This window comes from Daktulosphaira vitifoliae, unplaced genomic scaffold (assembly GCF_025091365.1).
Source record: "Daktulosphaira vitifoliae isolate Bord-2020 unplaced genomic scaffold, ASM2509136v1 Scaffold_3, whole genome shotgun sequence".
Classification (NCBI taxonomy): Eukaryota; Metazoa; Arthropoda; class Insecta; order Hemiptera; family Phylloxeridae; genus Daktulosphaira; species Daktulosphaira vitifoliae.
This window is the reverse complement of record NW_026099574.1, coordinates 18882853-18900767: the sequence shown is the minus strand read 5'-3', so window position 1 is coordinate 18900767 and position 17915 is coordinate 18882853. Positions and strand designations below refer to the sequence as shown.

The 17915-nt window shown below is 23.8% G+C and overlaps 2 protein-coding genes across 4 annotated transcripts; one reads left to right on the top strand and one right to left on the bottom strand.

The window, feature by feature from the left end:
• Positions 1-5102: 5102 nt before the first annotated feature.
• LOC126902941 (fatty acyl-CoA reductase wat-like) lies at positions 5103-13883 on the top strand. The gene is made up of 8 exons (XM_050680730.1): positions 5103-5351; positions 10198-10446; positions 10543-10670; positions 10878-10987; positions 11195-11384; positions 12616-12870; positions 13245-13502; positions 13691-13883. Exons 1-8 carry the CDS (start codon positions 5160-5162, stop codon positions 13773-13775), a joined length of 1467 nt encoding a protein of 488 aa, XP_050536687.1. The 5' UTR covers positions 5103-5159; the 3' UTR covers positions 13776-13883.
• Positions 13884-13924: 41 nt separating this feature from the next.
• LOC126902937 (tRNA (uracil-5-)-methyltransferase homolog A-like) lies at positions 13925-17454 on the bottom strand. Of its 3 annotated transcripts, none has more exons than XM_050680724.1 (9): positions 17202-17454; positions 16936-17106; positions 16710-16868; positions 16045-16249; positions 15674-15801; positions 15328-15584; positions 15023-15254; positions 14290-14488; positions 13925-14225 (listed from the first exon to the last, which is right to left on the bottom strand). In XM_050680724.1, exons 1-9 carry the CDS (start codon positions 17331-17333, stop codon positions 13981-13983), a joined length of 1728 nt encoding a protein of 575 aa, XP_050536681.1. In that variant the 5' UTR covers positions 17334-17454; the 3' UTR covers positions 13925-13980. The 3 variants fall into 3 exon arrangements, with proteins under 3 accessions (XP_050536681.1, XP_050536680.1, XP_050536682.1); XM_050680723.1 differs by having other exon boundaries at positions 17169-17453; XM_050680725.1 differs by having other exon boundaries at positions 16936-17065; positions 17169-17303.
• Positions 17455-17915: the final 461 nt, after the last annotated feature.

Sequence of the window (17915 nt, the reverse complement as noted above, 5' to 3'; positions counted from 1 at the left end):
ATTTTTTGGGGGATTTTCTCCACTTACGGGGAACGAGTGAATTTTTTTTCAATGTCTTCGACTAGATACGATTTGTGATCTTTTGACGTATTGTTCATCAAAATCGGTCTAGCGAGAGCTGAGATTGAGCGTTCACAGACAAAAAAAAACACATCATAGTTAAATTAATACCTTCTCAGCTTCACATCGAAACTAAAATTTTTTAGGGCTTAAATTATTACATACTTTTAAGAAAGCTTAAGCATTTTGAAGAGGTGATAAATTTATATTTAATGTACTATACCTCAATGAAAAAAATTCCTCTAAGTACACTACTTTGTTAGTTTGCTGGGAGCAATGCTTATTTGGTGATCCAATCCTGATTATGATTCGATAATTCAAAGTAACATATCCCAATTTTCAAAGAAATTAATCCCTTTAATTTTCATCAGTAGAAATTTTATATTTTTCAATATTATGTAAATTTAGGGTGTTAAAATTTCTTTTGATTTAATTTTTTTGTTTCAACTTATTTCATCAGTAAAAATTTGAAAAATCTGTGTGTTAAATTAGTTAATAATATATAAACTAAAACTCATTCTAAAGTTAATAATTTACTCTTAAATGTTTCACATGTTGTAAGTTATACGAGATTTAGCGATTCCAACATTCATGAAACTCATATTTAAATTTTAAAATGAATATTTATAAATTAATAATTTTTAATACAAATAATTTATGCTAATTATAATTAATAACACTGGTCAGATCAATATAATCAAGTTTCAATTAATTATTTGTCCTTATTTTATATCTAGTCTTATAAAACTATACAAACATTATACTTGAAGGTTGTGATTCTGTACTAGTGAATGTAATCAACAAAATTAATGGTTAAAGTGTTAAATTAATATATATAAGTATATTCATTATCATATTTAATGAATTGGAAAATTTGTTATTGTTATAAATTGAAATAATTGAATAAATTAACATACAGTATTCTTAAATTTTTATCTATAAAGTATTAAATTAGAAATTATACTTTATCTATATTATACAGATAATATTTCAACTTTAATATAATAAATTTTATTATAATAAATGAGTGAATAACAATCATTTTTAAATTAAGTGTACTGTAAAAGAGAGTCAAACAAATGTCATATTGAACTTAATGTTTAAACAATATTAATAATAAAATTTAAAATATTATTAATTAGAAGTTATTGATGAAAGAAGCGAGTTCCACGTGACACCTGATGAGTTGCAAGAAAATGTGCATAATTTATGCATTCCTGAAATTGCACCAGAAGAAAATTGGATTATTGAACGTTCGACAGAGTTCAGAGTAACATCTGTAGTAAATGTGTTGGAAAATAAACAAAAGAGTTATGAAGGTAGTGTACTTAGTGTAATTCCTGAGGAGTGTGAGGAGTTGCAAGATGACTTGCTTAGTAATTGCACTCCTGACATTATACCCGAGGAAAATTGCACTAGCGAACGTTCGACAGAGTTCGGAGTAGCATCTATAGAAAGTGTGTTGGAAAATAAAGAAGAGAGACATGAAATCAGCGAACACAGTGTAATTACTGAGGATTGTGAGGAGTTACATGAAGACGTGCGAAGTATTTGCACTCCTGACATTAGACCAGAGGAAATTTACACAAATGATCGCACGGAAACGGGTGAAGAATCGGCTGTTGAAGGAACTTTCATTGAAACGCGTACGGTTAAAGAAGGTGTTGTACGATATTTTGGAAACAAGGAAAACTTTGGCAGGATAATTTCATATGATGGAAAATGCTATACGTTCAAAAGAGTAAGCACATTATAATATGACTATCTCATGGTAAAATCACGTAATCGACATTTTGAATTTTTTTTTTTCAAAAAATATATACTTGGAATATAAACGTATTTTATGTATTTTTAGAATAAAAAGTAGGGTATTTCGCTACCTTTAGAATAATTAAAAAACAACAACATACGTGGTTTTGGTATGAAATCGATTAGTTCAAATAATTATAAAAAAAACGCTAAAATTAAAAATTTCTAAGTTTAAAAATACTTTATTTTAGGTAGATATAATTGGTTTCAACCGATATTATAAAACTCCTCAAAATGTGAAATTTGTCGTTTATGATTCANACCGATATTATAAATCTCCTCAAAATGTGAAATTTGTCGTTTATGATTCATACCCAAATTGGGCGCATGAGATAGAGATAATGGGAAATCCTTATGTACAACTGTAATAATAAAATGGTATAACAGTAAAAATAATTAAATTAATATTGCATTTTTTTTAATCCACAGATGCTATTATTGTTTAAAGAAAAAACATTTTAAAAGGAACTGTATGCAATTAGAGATTGACTCTTATAACTTTTACTATCCCTTTATACAAATCTAACTTCATAAAAATTGATAATGTTACTGTACTATAATTTACATTATATATATTTCATTTATTCCTATATATAAAATATGTATCATAATGTTTTGGCGATAGTTTTTGTAATAATGTAAAAAAATAACTTTAACAAATTTAAATTATATAAATTGATCTCATTGGAAGATATTTTTGTTAACATTTTATTCAGAACTTGCCAATAAAAATAATTACTTGAATTTTCATTATTATTATTGTTAATAGTGTTTAATATTATTTATTAAGTTTAAACGTATGGTAAGAATTTCAGTACGATTTCTTTTTTAATATGCTTAATAAAACAAAACACTAACTTTGAAATTAGTTATAAAATGGTTTAATCATAACTAACATCCAATTTTATTATACATGATCAATTATATAAAACAACCAAATCTTAACCAACATGAACTCGGCAATTTTCTTGGACTTTGCGGTTGCGTTGACCTAACAGATATAATCAATGCCTAAAAATGGTAATTTTTAGTTAAAATATAACTTTTATAAATATTTAAGTTAGCAACTTTCTAGGCTCTTTTTACTATTCTTACACACAACGCATCATAATAGCAAGCAGATTGTACTATTTAAGTTAATATATATATTTAATTTTTGTGACAATTTACAGTGTATCAAGTAAAAAAATAATTATAAAATTATATAAATTGTAGGATATTTAAGTACTTAAAATAATTGATAAAAGTGATGTATTATAAATTTAAATTATATCAATTAAATGTATTGCAGAGAACATTTCAAGTAATTGTTTATTAGTAATCATTTAAAAAATATACTTGTCAAAAAATGAAAGAAATAGATGTTATTTAAACTGTCAATATATAACTAACTTTCAATTAATTTCGAAAATATTTAATGAATTTCTTTTTATAAATGTGAATCTTAATATTTTAGTGATAGTTTTTTTCAATTAAAGTAAAAAAAACTAAATTACTATTATATGACTTTTAATACGATTAGTGTTTTTAAATAGGTCTAATGAACAAAGCACTATTTTGAAATTAATGATTAAATCGTTCAATAATAGCTCATAGCCAATTGCATTTCACACAAATAATTATATAGAAAAACCAAATAACCAATTTGAACCAGACAACTTGTTATTTTTTTAAGGATTCACAATGAAAGAACGTAGCGCCCGATGGTATTCACGCGGTTTCGTTAACGTTCGTGGTTTTATTTTTTAAGTGGATAAGGAATAAGGACAGTGGTCTGTATGAATGTATGTAGAATGAAATTAACAGTATATAATTATAACAATTAAATGTATTATACATGAATCATAAAATCTTATATACACCAATGGTGGTGATGGGGGAATACTTAATACTAATGCCACAGTGGTGTTGATATAAACAAATAATAAATTATAAATGTGAGCAAGTCTTAGAAAGAAGATGAACAAGCACTATACTTATCGGCTAATTGAAAGGGCTTTTGATAATGTTGAATATTGAAAGGGTCAATTGAAGTCGAATGTAAGTAGCTGACCAACATGTACAATATGCTTTGAACGGTACTGTGGTGTATCTCAAAAAATATTAAGACCCAATGACGATATACTGAGCACACAATCGTGTGCTACAATCGCAAAGGTGATAATTTACTTTTATAACAAAACGAATACAAAACTAATAGTGACTCACAAGCACCATAGAGCCTAAAAAGAGCTAAGATGGCGGCGGCAATGTAGACGTAGAGAGAAGACCGTCAATAATTTGGTGTAGCAAAACGATAGCTTAAATAATCAAAACACAATTTCTCGACAGCACATTTGACCGATGTGTATCCAACACACAATAACTTTGGACCTCATAAAAAAGATTGATGAGTAAGACAGAAAAGTAACTACGTTGACAAAAATATAATTTTAAGTTAAAAAATAACTTTTAAAGGGCTTAATGGTTACAATTTTTCAGGTTCTTGCGAATCACAGTGACGGCAAATTAGTTTTCTATTTATAAATTTAAATTGAACTTACGCCAATGTTGTTCAATTTGAGTCATTTAACAATAAATTCCATACAAAGTTTATTTTTCAATAAACAAAACGATACATTACAATTCACATAATATGCATTTATACATTATATAAATGCACTACTTGTTATTATTGATTAGACAAATAATTATAATATTATCGGATTTCCTCTTATTATGTTATAAGTTGAATTTAAGAATGAACATAAGATGTATGTGTAAATAAATTCAAGTAGAAAAAATATTTTTTTCTATACATCAATACCATCAGAGAATTTTTATGTTATTATTTTAAATTTATACACTTTAAAATATGTTTTCTTTTTTCGTTTCAATTATATTTATTTACTATCAAATTTTCGTCCATTTATTATTAAGAAACATTTATGTTTAGTAAATATTTTGTATTCTTCTTCGTCTTTTTCCTCGCTTTAATCCCAACTACTTGGGGTCGGTCACCTTTATCCTACACTTCCACTTGGCACAATCACACGATTATGTATTATGTATTATTATATATTATATTATTATTTATATCATGTAATACAATGAAAATTATAAATTTTCAATAGTTTTATTACAATTTTACAGAAATGATTAAAAATTGTAAGTAACGAATAGAAATAAGGAGTGGGTGATGGTTCCTTAAACTGACTCCCCTTGAAAGATTTGCTTGCCATTAAAAATACATAATTCGTTCAGTTCATATCTACTGTGAAGCTGAAGTGTAACAAGTGTAAGATTATACGATGACATCAAACATTATTGATACATTCAATGATAGCACAATTTTAATCACTGGGTGTACAGGATTTTTAGGTAAATTGTTAACAGAAAAATTATTGACATCATGTCCTAAAATAAAAAATATTGTTGTGATTATAAGAAATAATAAGAACTTAAGTGCAGAAGAAAGAGCAGTTAAAATCTTCAATGGAACAGTAAGTTTTTTGATAAATAATACGAAAAATAATTAATTGATACTATGAAATTTAATGTCAGTATTGTGAAACAGTTTTTTATTTTTAAAGTTTTCCGTTAAAATCTTTAAATACTAATTTTACTATCGCGGAATAACATTATTTCTAATAACAAATGAAAAAAATTAATACATATGTATATATACAAGGTGTTCAGTAAGGAAACAAGTCAGTTTTTAAAAACATGAAAATAATAGATACCAGTTTCCTTACTACACATATATATATATTTATGCACTAATTTTTTTTAGCTTCGATGGGTAGCTGAAAAGGTATCAGCATTACAATGTCGTTTTTTTTTGTATCAGTTCATCGTGGGTACAATTTTAACAAAATTTTGTTTCAAGACTCCCCAATTTGCGCTTTTACTATCATAAAAATACTTCGTTCCTACTAACCAATTTTTTACAAAGACATGTCGAAAAATCAGAAATTGTATTTAGTTAAAACTATTATTACCATTATTTAGAAAAACTTCCTTCATTACCATAATAAAGAAAAATTATAATTGTTATAAAAGATGACATTAAGTTTTCAATTTATATTGAAAACTAAAAATATCTCTTTAAATACAAAAAAAAAATTTTATTGACAATATTTTAGACATTAATTTTGCTAATAACATATTTTTTTTTTGTACTGGGAGAAGACTTAAACATATTATGAAGCTTTTTTTTTCATTTTTTAATAATGTGTCAAAAATCTATGTCCTTTAAATCTATGGCAGTTAAGTTAATACAATGTACTTTGAGAAATGTCTTTTAGAATATAAATAGTAATAGAATAAATTAATAGTAATTGGTCGTTAAAGTGAAAAATTGTGATATTTCTTTTAAATATGTCAATTTTTTCATTCGGCTATAACATTTCAATAAAATTTTTGTCAGTAATAGTGTATACAATTACTCTATTAATATGAATTATTATTAATTGTTTCTTTTTAAGTAAAAATCAGTCAAAGTAAACGGTAGGATTAAAAAAATTGTTATTTAACAATTAAATATATTATAACGTATAATTATAATTGTGTTACTAATTTATAACATTATTCAACATTTTAATGTTTTAGAATTTTTATTTTTAACATTTTAGATTTTAAAATAGTATTCAATTTTATTCATTAATAGTTTTGTTTATTTTTTAATTGTGTTTTGGTAATTTTTTTTGTTTTTAACATTTTAATTATAACATTATTCATAATGATTTCTTTCCTTGACCAAAATTTAAATTTATAAAATATTTCCTAATATATTTTAGTTTTACTTAATAAACAATCATATCAAACCGTTTTATACTGTAAATTACTTTTAAATTTTAATTTATTTTTAAGTCTACAATGCCGCATCTCAACTATTCAAAATTTTTAAAATTCATGTTGACATTTATATTTTTAATTTTTAATAAAGCTTTGATATTATTTAGTATTTATTATTATAGATCATAATATACTCAATAATAATCTATTTTGAACTAGAAAATCTAAGCTAAAATCAACCAATATATAATTAACAAACAGCCGACAAATTTTTCACAAATTAAAAATAATTGTTATTAGATGATTAAATTATATATCATACATTGTTTTCTAGTGTAAACAAAACATAATCGAATAGTAAAAATTGTTTTCTATAAATATAGTTAAAATGTAGACGTCTTTGTACTAAAAATGACTTGGAGAAAAAAAATAAATGATAACATATTTCATTATTTCGTAACGTCCCATGTATTCAATAGTTAAATTTATTTTGAAAAACAATACATTTTTTTAATTTTACGAGATTTTTAATTTTAGAAATATTACAATTGGGCTATTATAAATACTGAATACTGATCAAATTTATTTAAAAAATAATATTTTTATCAAAAAGAATTGATTAAAACAGTTATTTCTTAAAGAGTAAAAGATAGATTAAGAGATAATGAGAAAAGATGCTTAAATGTTCTTCATTATGAAAATACAATAAGGATAAGTATTAAAATCCTATGAAGACATAAAAAGTAAGCATGATAGTGCAGACTTGTATTTTAAATAAAACTTTCATCGGCTCTATTTTATTAGAATTATCTTCATAATAAATTAGAAATTACAAAGAAAATTTGAAAATAGAATTTTATAATTTTTTAATTAGTCAATAAACCTATGTAAGTACTTAGAGAGTGGTTGTAAACATCGTATTATTAACTAATGAATTTGAAAATTTTATTAATAAAAATATGAGTGAAATTGATATTTTGAGTTTATACTAGTATGAGTTATCGTTATAAAGTTGAACTGAAAATTTAAGAGATATTTTTATTAAAAGATCAAAAGAGTACTGAACTAGAGAAAATTCCAATGTTTGTATAAAAACTAACTAATTTGATACAAATTTAAAAAATTAATTTAAATATAAGTGTATAATAATAATAATATCCTTGAAAACATAGGTAAAATTTCCTTATTCAAAACTTAAATTAAAAATATTTATTAATTTTCCATTTGATTCCACGGAAGAAATTCATTAATTAATCCTATTAATTTATTTAAAATTTTACAAATTTACATATAAAATTAAGTTTTAAAACTTATTGCTGGATAATTCTTAAACAATTAATAAATATACAAATCAATTCATTAATTTACAATGCTAAGAAGTACAGAATTCATATATTTAATTAATATAGTTATCAAAATCAAAATATTATGGTAATATATTAACATATTTTTTATTAATGGATTTAAATCGCTAATATAATTAAAATTTAATGTATTAAGTAAGTTATATAGATTAACTTTGTAATAATTTTTTTTTGAAAGGTAATATTACAATGTTAGCATATATCTAATAATATCATACCTATTTTATTTTTCAGAGGTATAGTAAACAGGGCTGGGCAAGTAAATTATCTATTTTAATTAGTTAAAATTAAATTAATTTAAAAAATTTACCAGTAATAGTTAAGGATTATTATTATTTTTAAATAAATTAAATTAAAAGTATATTTGATATTTTATTAAATAAAAGAGAATTAAGTTAATATTAATTTAACGTAAAATCTAAATATCTCCGTTAGGCTAAAAATTTTAACTCGTTTATTTCTAGCTATTACAATATAATTATAATACTTTTTTTAAAAAGTAAATAAAAATTATATTATTATACACAATCTGAATAGGTCATTTCAGAAAAAATAAGTCAAAAATATTTATAAAAAATCTCAACTTATAGTTCTTTGAGATTCTTTGACTTTTATAATTTATAATACATCAATTACGGTAACATATTTAATGAGTTATTTAATAAGAAATATGATATATTTATTTGTCAAAAAAAGACTACCAGTAGGAATTTTCCGACCGTCAATTGGTATGATATATTAATATATAAATACACTAAGATGTTTTAAAATGAATTATGATATTATTAAACATGTTAATTTTAACCAACTATTGGGAATGTATAGAATTCATTGAATATCAGGATCTATAGTTTCTGTTGTATTATTCAAACAAATCAGTCAAGAATGTAACTACAAAAAATTTAAAAATGTACATTTCTATTTCATAATACTTTTTATAGTAAAAATCACAATATTATAATGTTATTAAATAACATGTGTCTATTAAATTTTAAAAAGTAACTCTTTAAGTGTATAAATTGACTTCACGTGACGCACATTTTATATTCAATTCAATCAAATGCACGAAATGTGGTTATTTGAATTCCAATGTATTTTATAATTTTTCGAAGGTCATCATATGTTAAAAATCAGTAAACCTGAATTTTAATTAAAACATTCTTGCAATAATTCAAATGGCGTCTTTGAACCTATTTCTTTTTATATAAACTAACAATTAGTATTAGTTTTATAATAATTATATTTTATCTATCAAAAATATGAAACAAATATTATATATTTAGGCATTGCGCGACAAAATCAGCAATCTTTTTAATTCACTATTAATATTTTATAATTTTGAAATGAATCTAAATATATATTAAGTATATATTATATAAAATAATAAATACTATTTCAAATATTAACTCTCAATATTTTATAGATATTTTCATCTTTATTAAGTTATAAGTTTTAAAAGCAGCAATTGCATGGTACTTTTAACATTTTTTTAGGCAATTTATTTGCAAAATTTGTTTAAAAACTAATGATACTAGTATAGAATAATAAATTTGTTGACAAAAAACTAGTTTTTGAGCTTTTATAATATTTGAAATTATTTTTTTGAAAAATCATTTGAGAAATGTTAGGTTGGGGCTTTTGGGCTACGACCCTCAAACGTGAAATTAACTTCCTCAAAAAATATTGAATTTAATTTTAATGTGAGATAATAACGTCGTAGCTGAAACATACATAATAATAATAAAATATTATAAGAGCACCAGTCCGTTGGGTAGCCAGGGGCCACAAACATCATGACCCCCTTATTGACCGCATTATTTATTTCCATAATGAATTGATGAGCAAAAAAAAAAGATTCATAATATTGGACATTGCAATTTTTTTTGACCATTGTAATTTACCAAAAAGAAATCCTTGTTAAGGATTCAAGTGATTCAAGTTTATTACACATACAGGGTGTTCAGTAAGTCAGGAAACGGGTTTCTATTGTTCTCATTGTTACAAACAATTTTAGCGAATCAATTTTTTTTTCGTTTCTAAGATTTTTTTATAATTAATAATGAATACTATTATTTAATAACAGTAAATTAATATAATAAGTTCTTATGCAAAATTTTAGAATTAATATAAAAATTCATGATGTAGGCACATTGTATCTAAAAATAATAATACTATTACATTTTTTAAGGTGTTTGATCGACTTCGAAAAAAAAATCCTGACTTTACGAGAAATATAAAAATTTTTTATGGTGATTTACAATTGGAATCATTGAATTTATCGTCAAATGATCTCGATTGGATAGTTAATAATACTAATTTTATTTTTCATTGTGCTGCTACATTAAAATTTGATGAAAATATTAAAAAAGCAACTGAAATTAACGTTGGAGGAACAGAACAGCTGTTAAAAATTGCTACTCAAATGAAAAATTTAAAAGTAATAAATGCAATTTTAACGTATATTTGTTTTAAATAAGCTATTTGTTTTACTTTACTTCTTATTTAAAACTAAAACTTGTTAATTTATTTTTAGGGATTTATTCATGTATCCACAGCATATTCTCATTGCACGAGACAAAATATTGGTGAAAAATTTTATCCTACAGAAATGACAGCACAAGAATTAATGACTCACGTAAAAATTAACGATCAAGATCCAACGTAAGATTCACTCTCTTATTATTTTATATCTAAGGAGGTTTAAGAGTTCCAACCCCCACCCCCAAGTAATATCCGAATATGAACCTAAGTTGCACAACTATCCTTCGAGGAAATTACTAGAAACTTAAAACCTCCTTGGCTACGAGATTTTGCAAAATCTAAAAATAATTATGATGATTATTACATAATTTAAAAAATTTTAAACAGAGCACTTAATTGTTGGCCGAACACTTACACGTTTACAAAAGCTATAACTGAAAATTTAGTGTTAAATTACAGTAAAACTATACCTATTGGAATTTTTCGACCATCGATTGGTAAAAAAAAAACAGAATATATATTTTTAATAAAATAATAAGTGATATTTTAAAAAGCCAGTGGGTTAATGATTATATAAATATTATCCATTCATTTTGTTTGGATAAAAAATGAATTTGAGAATTAATAACTAGTATATTAGTAAAGTGTAAACTTTAGTATACACTAGTAATTCTTATGAGCTAAAAATACTTTTAATTTTACAGTTGGGAGCTCCTACAAAGAACCTCTTCCTGGGTACTTAGAAAATATGAATGGTCCATCGGGTATTGTAGCAGGAATTGTAACAGGTTTTCTTAGGGCTATTCCGTGCAAATTAAATAATATGGTCGATATAGTACCGGCAGATTACACAATAAACGCATTGATAACATCCATGTGGGATACAGCAACCAGGTTGAAAGTCAATTAAAGTATTAATAGAGTAGCACAAGTAAAAGAGAATAACAAAAAATCAAATAATATGTTAGATATAAAAGTCAAAACTAAAAAATATATTAAATTTACAATTTTTATTTTTATTTATCATTACTTAATAAATTAAATATTGACAAACTAATTGGTGTCATCGTGTCGTATATTTTTTTTTAATAAAAATGTCTTATTCTTTATAACCTACTTAAAATTAAAATGTTAATTTTGATGAAAAAATTCTTTCATTTTTTAAACTTCTATAATAGAAATTAATAAATTAAATAAACTCTTAAGTCTTATTATATCGATTGTGAAATACTAAAATGTTATGCTATTTAGAGTGATTTACTTATTATAAACCACTAATTTTTTTCTAAAATAATATCCAGGAAGCAATTTAAAAAAATAATATTATAAAAACATTTTCATAACATTATTTAAAAAAAAAATATTGTCGGTGCAATAATTTAGAGAATTTTTTTACTTATTTAGGTAGTATTTATTTCTTGATTTTTGAGTAATTAAATAATTTTTAAGTCAATCCCTTATTGGGGTCTCGTAAACCCATTTTAAATTTATTATTTTTATTATGTAACTATTAGAAAATGTATACTAATATTTAGAAAGTAATCATTAATACTGTAAATTCTATGTTAATTATATTTATAATTTTTAACGACATTATTCCTAATAAAAAAGCATCAACTACTGATTATTATTTTAACTCTTCCCGAAGACATTTATCCGCGTGGTCAAATTGGACTTCGAACACCTAATTTATCAACTTTATTTTTTTGAAGACCATTTTTTTTATAACATACGAAATATTAATTCAAAAATAATTATATTTTCTATTATATGAACTAGTTTAATATGTATGTTGCAATTAAAAAAAATAAAATTGGTACCCTTATAATGGATAAAGAATATACATAACAATATTTAACCATTAAAAAAAAAAGAAATATAAACTAATGAACAAAAAAAAAATGTTTAATTGTTAATAATTTTAGATATTCAGAGATCAAAGATAAATCAATTAACTCGTATATGTGTACTTAATATTTTACTGCTGGGCGAATACATATTTTAATGAGAGTCGATAAATATTATATACTAATTGTACATTCTAAATATCATTTGAAAATTAGGCTATAGGTGCTTGACTCATACAGCGAGTTTAAGTATTAATTAATTTTATATTTATACATAGGTATCAAAACACTGCCAATGAAGAACCAAAAATATATAATTATGTTTCTTCTTGTGAAAGCCCATTAACATGGGCTAGTTTTATGTGTTCAATAAGACCAATCTACAAGTTAACCCCCCCATTGTGTGCTGTATGGTACGGATCAACTTTTACTTACACCAACGTTTGGTTAGGCGAGTTTTTATGGTTAATCTTACATTGGATACCTGGAATTATATTTGATTTTATGATTTTATTGACTGGAAAAAATGCGAGGTATAAACGTATACGATCAGTACTTGTCTAGTAGCACATGCTAGGTGTACTTTTTAATTAATTACCATATTATTAATTGTGTAATGAATTTAACATCATAACATCTTTTTTCAATCAAAATTTTTTTTGGATTTTCAATTTAAAAATTGTAGGTTCAATTAAACATATTTTTAAATAGCAAACATCATTTCTATTAACTAACTTTTTTGTTCGTGTTATCGATAAACTCGTTTTAATTTTATGAAAGAATACATTTTTGTAAATATTCAAATTGTTTTTATCAAATCTGTATTTTCTATGCTTATTTTTTAATCATGCAATACATTTTATTTTTCATTAAATTAGCTTTTGAAATAACATTTTATTTTTTTAAGATTCTGCAAACAATATAAAAAAGCACGAAAAATGATGAATGTATTACGACCATTTAGTACAGCAGAATGGAATTTCAAAAATAATAATATACAAAAACTTTGGTCTTCTTTAAGTAAAAAGGATCAAGAGTTATTCTCCTTCAATATGCAAAATTTCAATTGGGATTCCTATATATCAACATTTTATTTAGGAATAAGAAGTAATATATTACATGAAAATAAAGACAATATCCCAGATGCAATAAAAAAGCACAAAAGGTATATTAATTTAAACTGTAGTATTTGTACTATAATTATTACATTAGACAATATTTTCGTGTTGAAATTATTTAAAAGGTTATCATATTCTATGATTATTAAATGTATTTAACAGCATTTTAATTTTTGTAAATACATATAACATAGTAGTGCATTTAATTTTTATTATAATGAGATTTATTTTTCAGATTATACTGGTTACATAAATTTTTTACGTTGTTTATGGTTTATGTTCTATTTAAACTGATGATTGTACTTTTCAGTATTGTATGATTACAATTTTGACAATCAATGAATATTATTATCCCTTAAGTAGTAATAAATATATTTATTTAAATTTTATATTCTTAATTACATAATATAATGATATAATTTTTTAGAAATTAAGACAAAATAAATTGTTTTACAAAAAAAGAGACCAATTATAAATTTAAATGTTTTATTAGATTTAAAAATATATATTAATAATTACAACTGATTAGCCATTGTTTTCATTATTCTCAGTGTACCTTTCAAAATATACTATAAGTTCACAATGGGGTGTTTGAGGAAACATATCAACTGGAATAGCTTTAATAGGTATGAATGGAGCGCCATATTTTGTTTTTGATTCTGGCATAGCTAAAGTTATAAAATTTTGTAGAGCAGCTTTTGGATTACAAGAAATATATACAAGTCTTTTTAAATTTTTCATTCTCCTTAATAATTCTATAGCTTTATTATCTATAATAAATGTAAGAAATATTAATAAGTATCATAATCAAATATTCTTATAAATGATACATACGTAAACCAGCTCTAGGTGGATCAACAATTGCAACCAAATCATCCACATTTTCGGGATACTGAAATTCACGTCTGTTCATTACTTCTTCAGCTTTTCCACAGAAAAATTGAACATTTTTTATGTTATTTTCAATGGCATTTAACTTTGCCATATTCACGGCTTCTTCTAATATTTCAACACCAATAACACGAGCACAATCCTACAATATGATTTCTTAGTTTGAATTACAAAATAAAATTCAAATCTAAATTAAAAATTTTAATACTCAAACTAGTTTCAGTATGACAAAGGAAAACAAGAGGTAAGTGAAATGAGGAGATCAGTGACAATAAGTGGGAACATGAAAGGAGAGGTGGAAAGTTTTAAGTATTTAGGATCAGTTGTGCAAAAGAGCTGTGATATTGACGAGGAAGATATAATAAGGAACAAACATATAAGTAGAGTATCAATAGTAAATAAGATGAGAGAAAATAAATGGTTTAGTCATGTTATGACGTGAGAGGAATCGGAAGCTGTAAGAATATTTATAGAAATGTATGTTGAAGGAAGAAGAGGTAGAGGAAGACCAAATAATTGATGGAGGGAGTTATTGAATGTGATATGAGGACAGCCAATGTAAGCGTAAATGATGTGGGTGATCGTGTTAAATGGAAGTTTAGGATAAGAGTGGGCGACCCCAAGTTGTTGGGATTAAGGAGAGGAAAAAGAAGAAGATAAATACTTAAAATACTACCTTTGCTAAAGATAAACCTATAGTACCAGTCCCACAACATATATCTAAAACTGTAGTTTTTGAATTTATTAATGCTAATTCTTTTACTGATTGAATCAAAATTTCAGAAGCAGCAGTATTAACTTGAAAAAATGATTCAGGTGATATTCTGAATTTAAGACCGTTCATTTCTTCAACAATATATTCTTGACCTTTCAATAATTCTAAAGGAAATAAATTTCCTTCACCAGCTCTGAAAATTTTCAAATTTAGCTTGATAGACTGAATTATTTTATAATTATTTTTTAAAATTATATATTACTTACACTCTTTTTTTTGCTTTTTGAAAAAATAAGGAATCTACCTTACAAAATTTTCCTTCTCCTTCAGTGTAATAATCTATAATTTGCTTTTTTAATGTTTCAACAATATTTTCCTCCATATTTTCTGTATGAACTACACATATTAACATTAACTGTTCAGTTTTTAAGCTTAGTCGCACAGTTAATTGACGACAATGACCAGTATATGTTTCTGGATTAAATACAGTAATATTAGATTTTCTTATAAAATTTTGAAAAACCTGAAAAAAAATAGCTAGATGTAAACTTATTTATTCTTTTCACTCGTAATATAAAATAAATAATGGTCAAACTTTAATTCTAATATTACTTTAACAGCTACTTTCATTTGTTCAGGAACATTGGACACATTATCAATGGGTGCTACACAAGTTTTTCCTTGAACATAAGTACCAATACGAAAACCTACAACAGGTTCTTTATTTTCAATGTCCATACCTATAATATGTATTAATAAATTTTTATTAGTCCATTTTATATTAACTCATATAGGGATAAATTATACACCAAATAATAAAAATGTAAAAATTATATGAATCTAGTTTAAACATGAAATGTTGTTTAATTAATTTTAATAATTACAATTTGAAAACTTCAAAAATTGGTAATAAAAATATTCATTAAATTTTTAAATTTATAACATAATTGAAATAATAATGTATTGACCAATTTGAAAAATACCTATAGTGAATTCACATTTGTTTCTATAACCAACACATTTTTTTACGTCTTCTTTAAGACTTTGTATTTTAAGTAATTCACATGGTAGACCGTTAGTATTTGATTGTTGCTTTCTTAGCCAACCTAATAGTCCTCTATTTGCTCGAGGTAATCTTTTGTTATAATCTAATAAAATGTTTCTCATGCATTTTTCTTTTTGTGTTAGCTAAAAAATTAGAATTAATATTAATATCCGTGTAAAAATATTTTTAAAATTTATTTAACAACTTTATATATATAATTATTTATATGATGTTTACCTTCACACAAGCAAGAGTACAAAATCACAAAATATTTTATACATGGTACAATAATTATTTCTAACAATTAAAAACATAATTTTTTAACTTGAAACTGTTATCAAATCAGAAATCAAAAAAATTACACACACCATTACATAAATTTAAAGTATGATTCATTGGACTATTTATAAAAAAATGTTCACATAGAGGCTCTAAATAAAACAATAAATGACTTCAAGTATTAAAATAAGGTACTTTGGAATTAATGTTGTGTAACAATTCAAGACAATTAATGCTACAATTAATAAATTTAAATATAATAGACATTAATTTATTTTAGTCATATTATTAAAAAAAAAAATTGAATGATTAATTTATTGTTACTTGTTCTTCATAAGGAAGATGATGTAAAGGTGTAACATTTTCTATCATCTGTTTTTCTGCTTCTACATTACATAGTTTAGGTTTTTTAGTATCAGGAGCATTATTTTCAAATTGCTCATTGCGTTTTTTAACTAAAGGATCTGGAACAGCCTTAGCTTCCTGTTAACATACAACTGAAAGCATAATCTTATAAAATAAATAAAATGTAAAAACTTTATTCACATACGCTAACTTCAAGAACAGTATTTTTCCAACTATATCCATTTAAAACATTCAACGCAGATATTTTTTCTTCGTCTGAATGAAAACAAACATATAACCACTTCCCATTACGAGTTGGAGTTTTTACCTTAACACTATTTAATTTTAATTGTTGGTTGATTAATTTTTTAAATTCCTTAAATATCAAAATAAAACAGGTTAAGATATAACCTAACCATTGAAATTAATTTGTCTTACAACAATTCCATAATATTTAGGAAGATTTCGTACTTCTAATTTAAATTTTTCTGATGTAAAATCATTTCTTTCTAAATATGCAAAGGGATCAAGTTCAACTTGCTGAACGGATTTTACCTCTACAGGTTTCACATCTAAAATATTAGATCCGTTTTCAGTATTCATTTTCAAAAAATAATTTTATGATTAAAGTGATATATGATGTAAAAATACTATTAATTAAATAGGAAAAAGTTATATTTATCAGAAAATTAAATTTAAAGAAGTTCGATAATCAACCACGTTGTTGTTATAATCTTATCTATTGCCTAATTGATAAGAATACATCATACACATTGAGTTATCAAACTACATTGTAACTCATGACTACATATTATACAAATCATTATAATTGCTGAAAATACCACTTTTAATTAAAAAAAACCAATAAGTAAAACTAATTTAATAGGATTTTTACGTTATTCATCATGGAAAACCCATTAAAATTTGAAATGAACCATAACAAAAAATTATATGTAAACTCGCAACACAAAATGTTAGTACGAGTTATTTATTTTTGCGTTATACAATTGTTTCAAGATGAATAATTTATTTTTTATAACACAATACATTTTTCTGTATTTTTTACAATATTAATTGCAAAAATTCTTGCTAAATAATAACTTTTGATACAATTATCATTTTTTGAAAATTTTTTCTTTATTATCAATAAAAATAAATAATAAAATATATGTTGTTTTTTTTTTA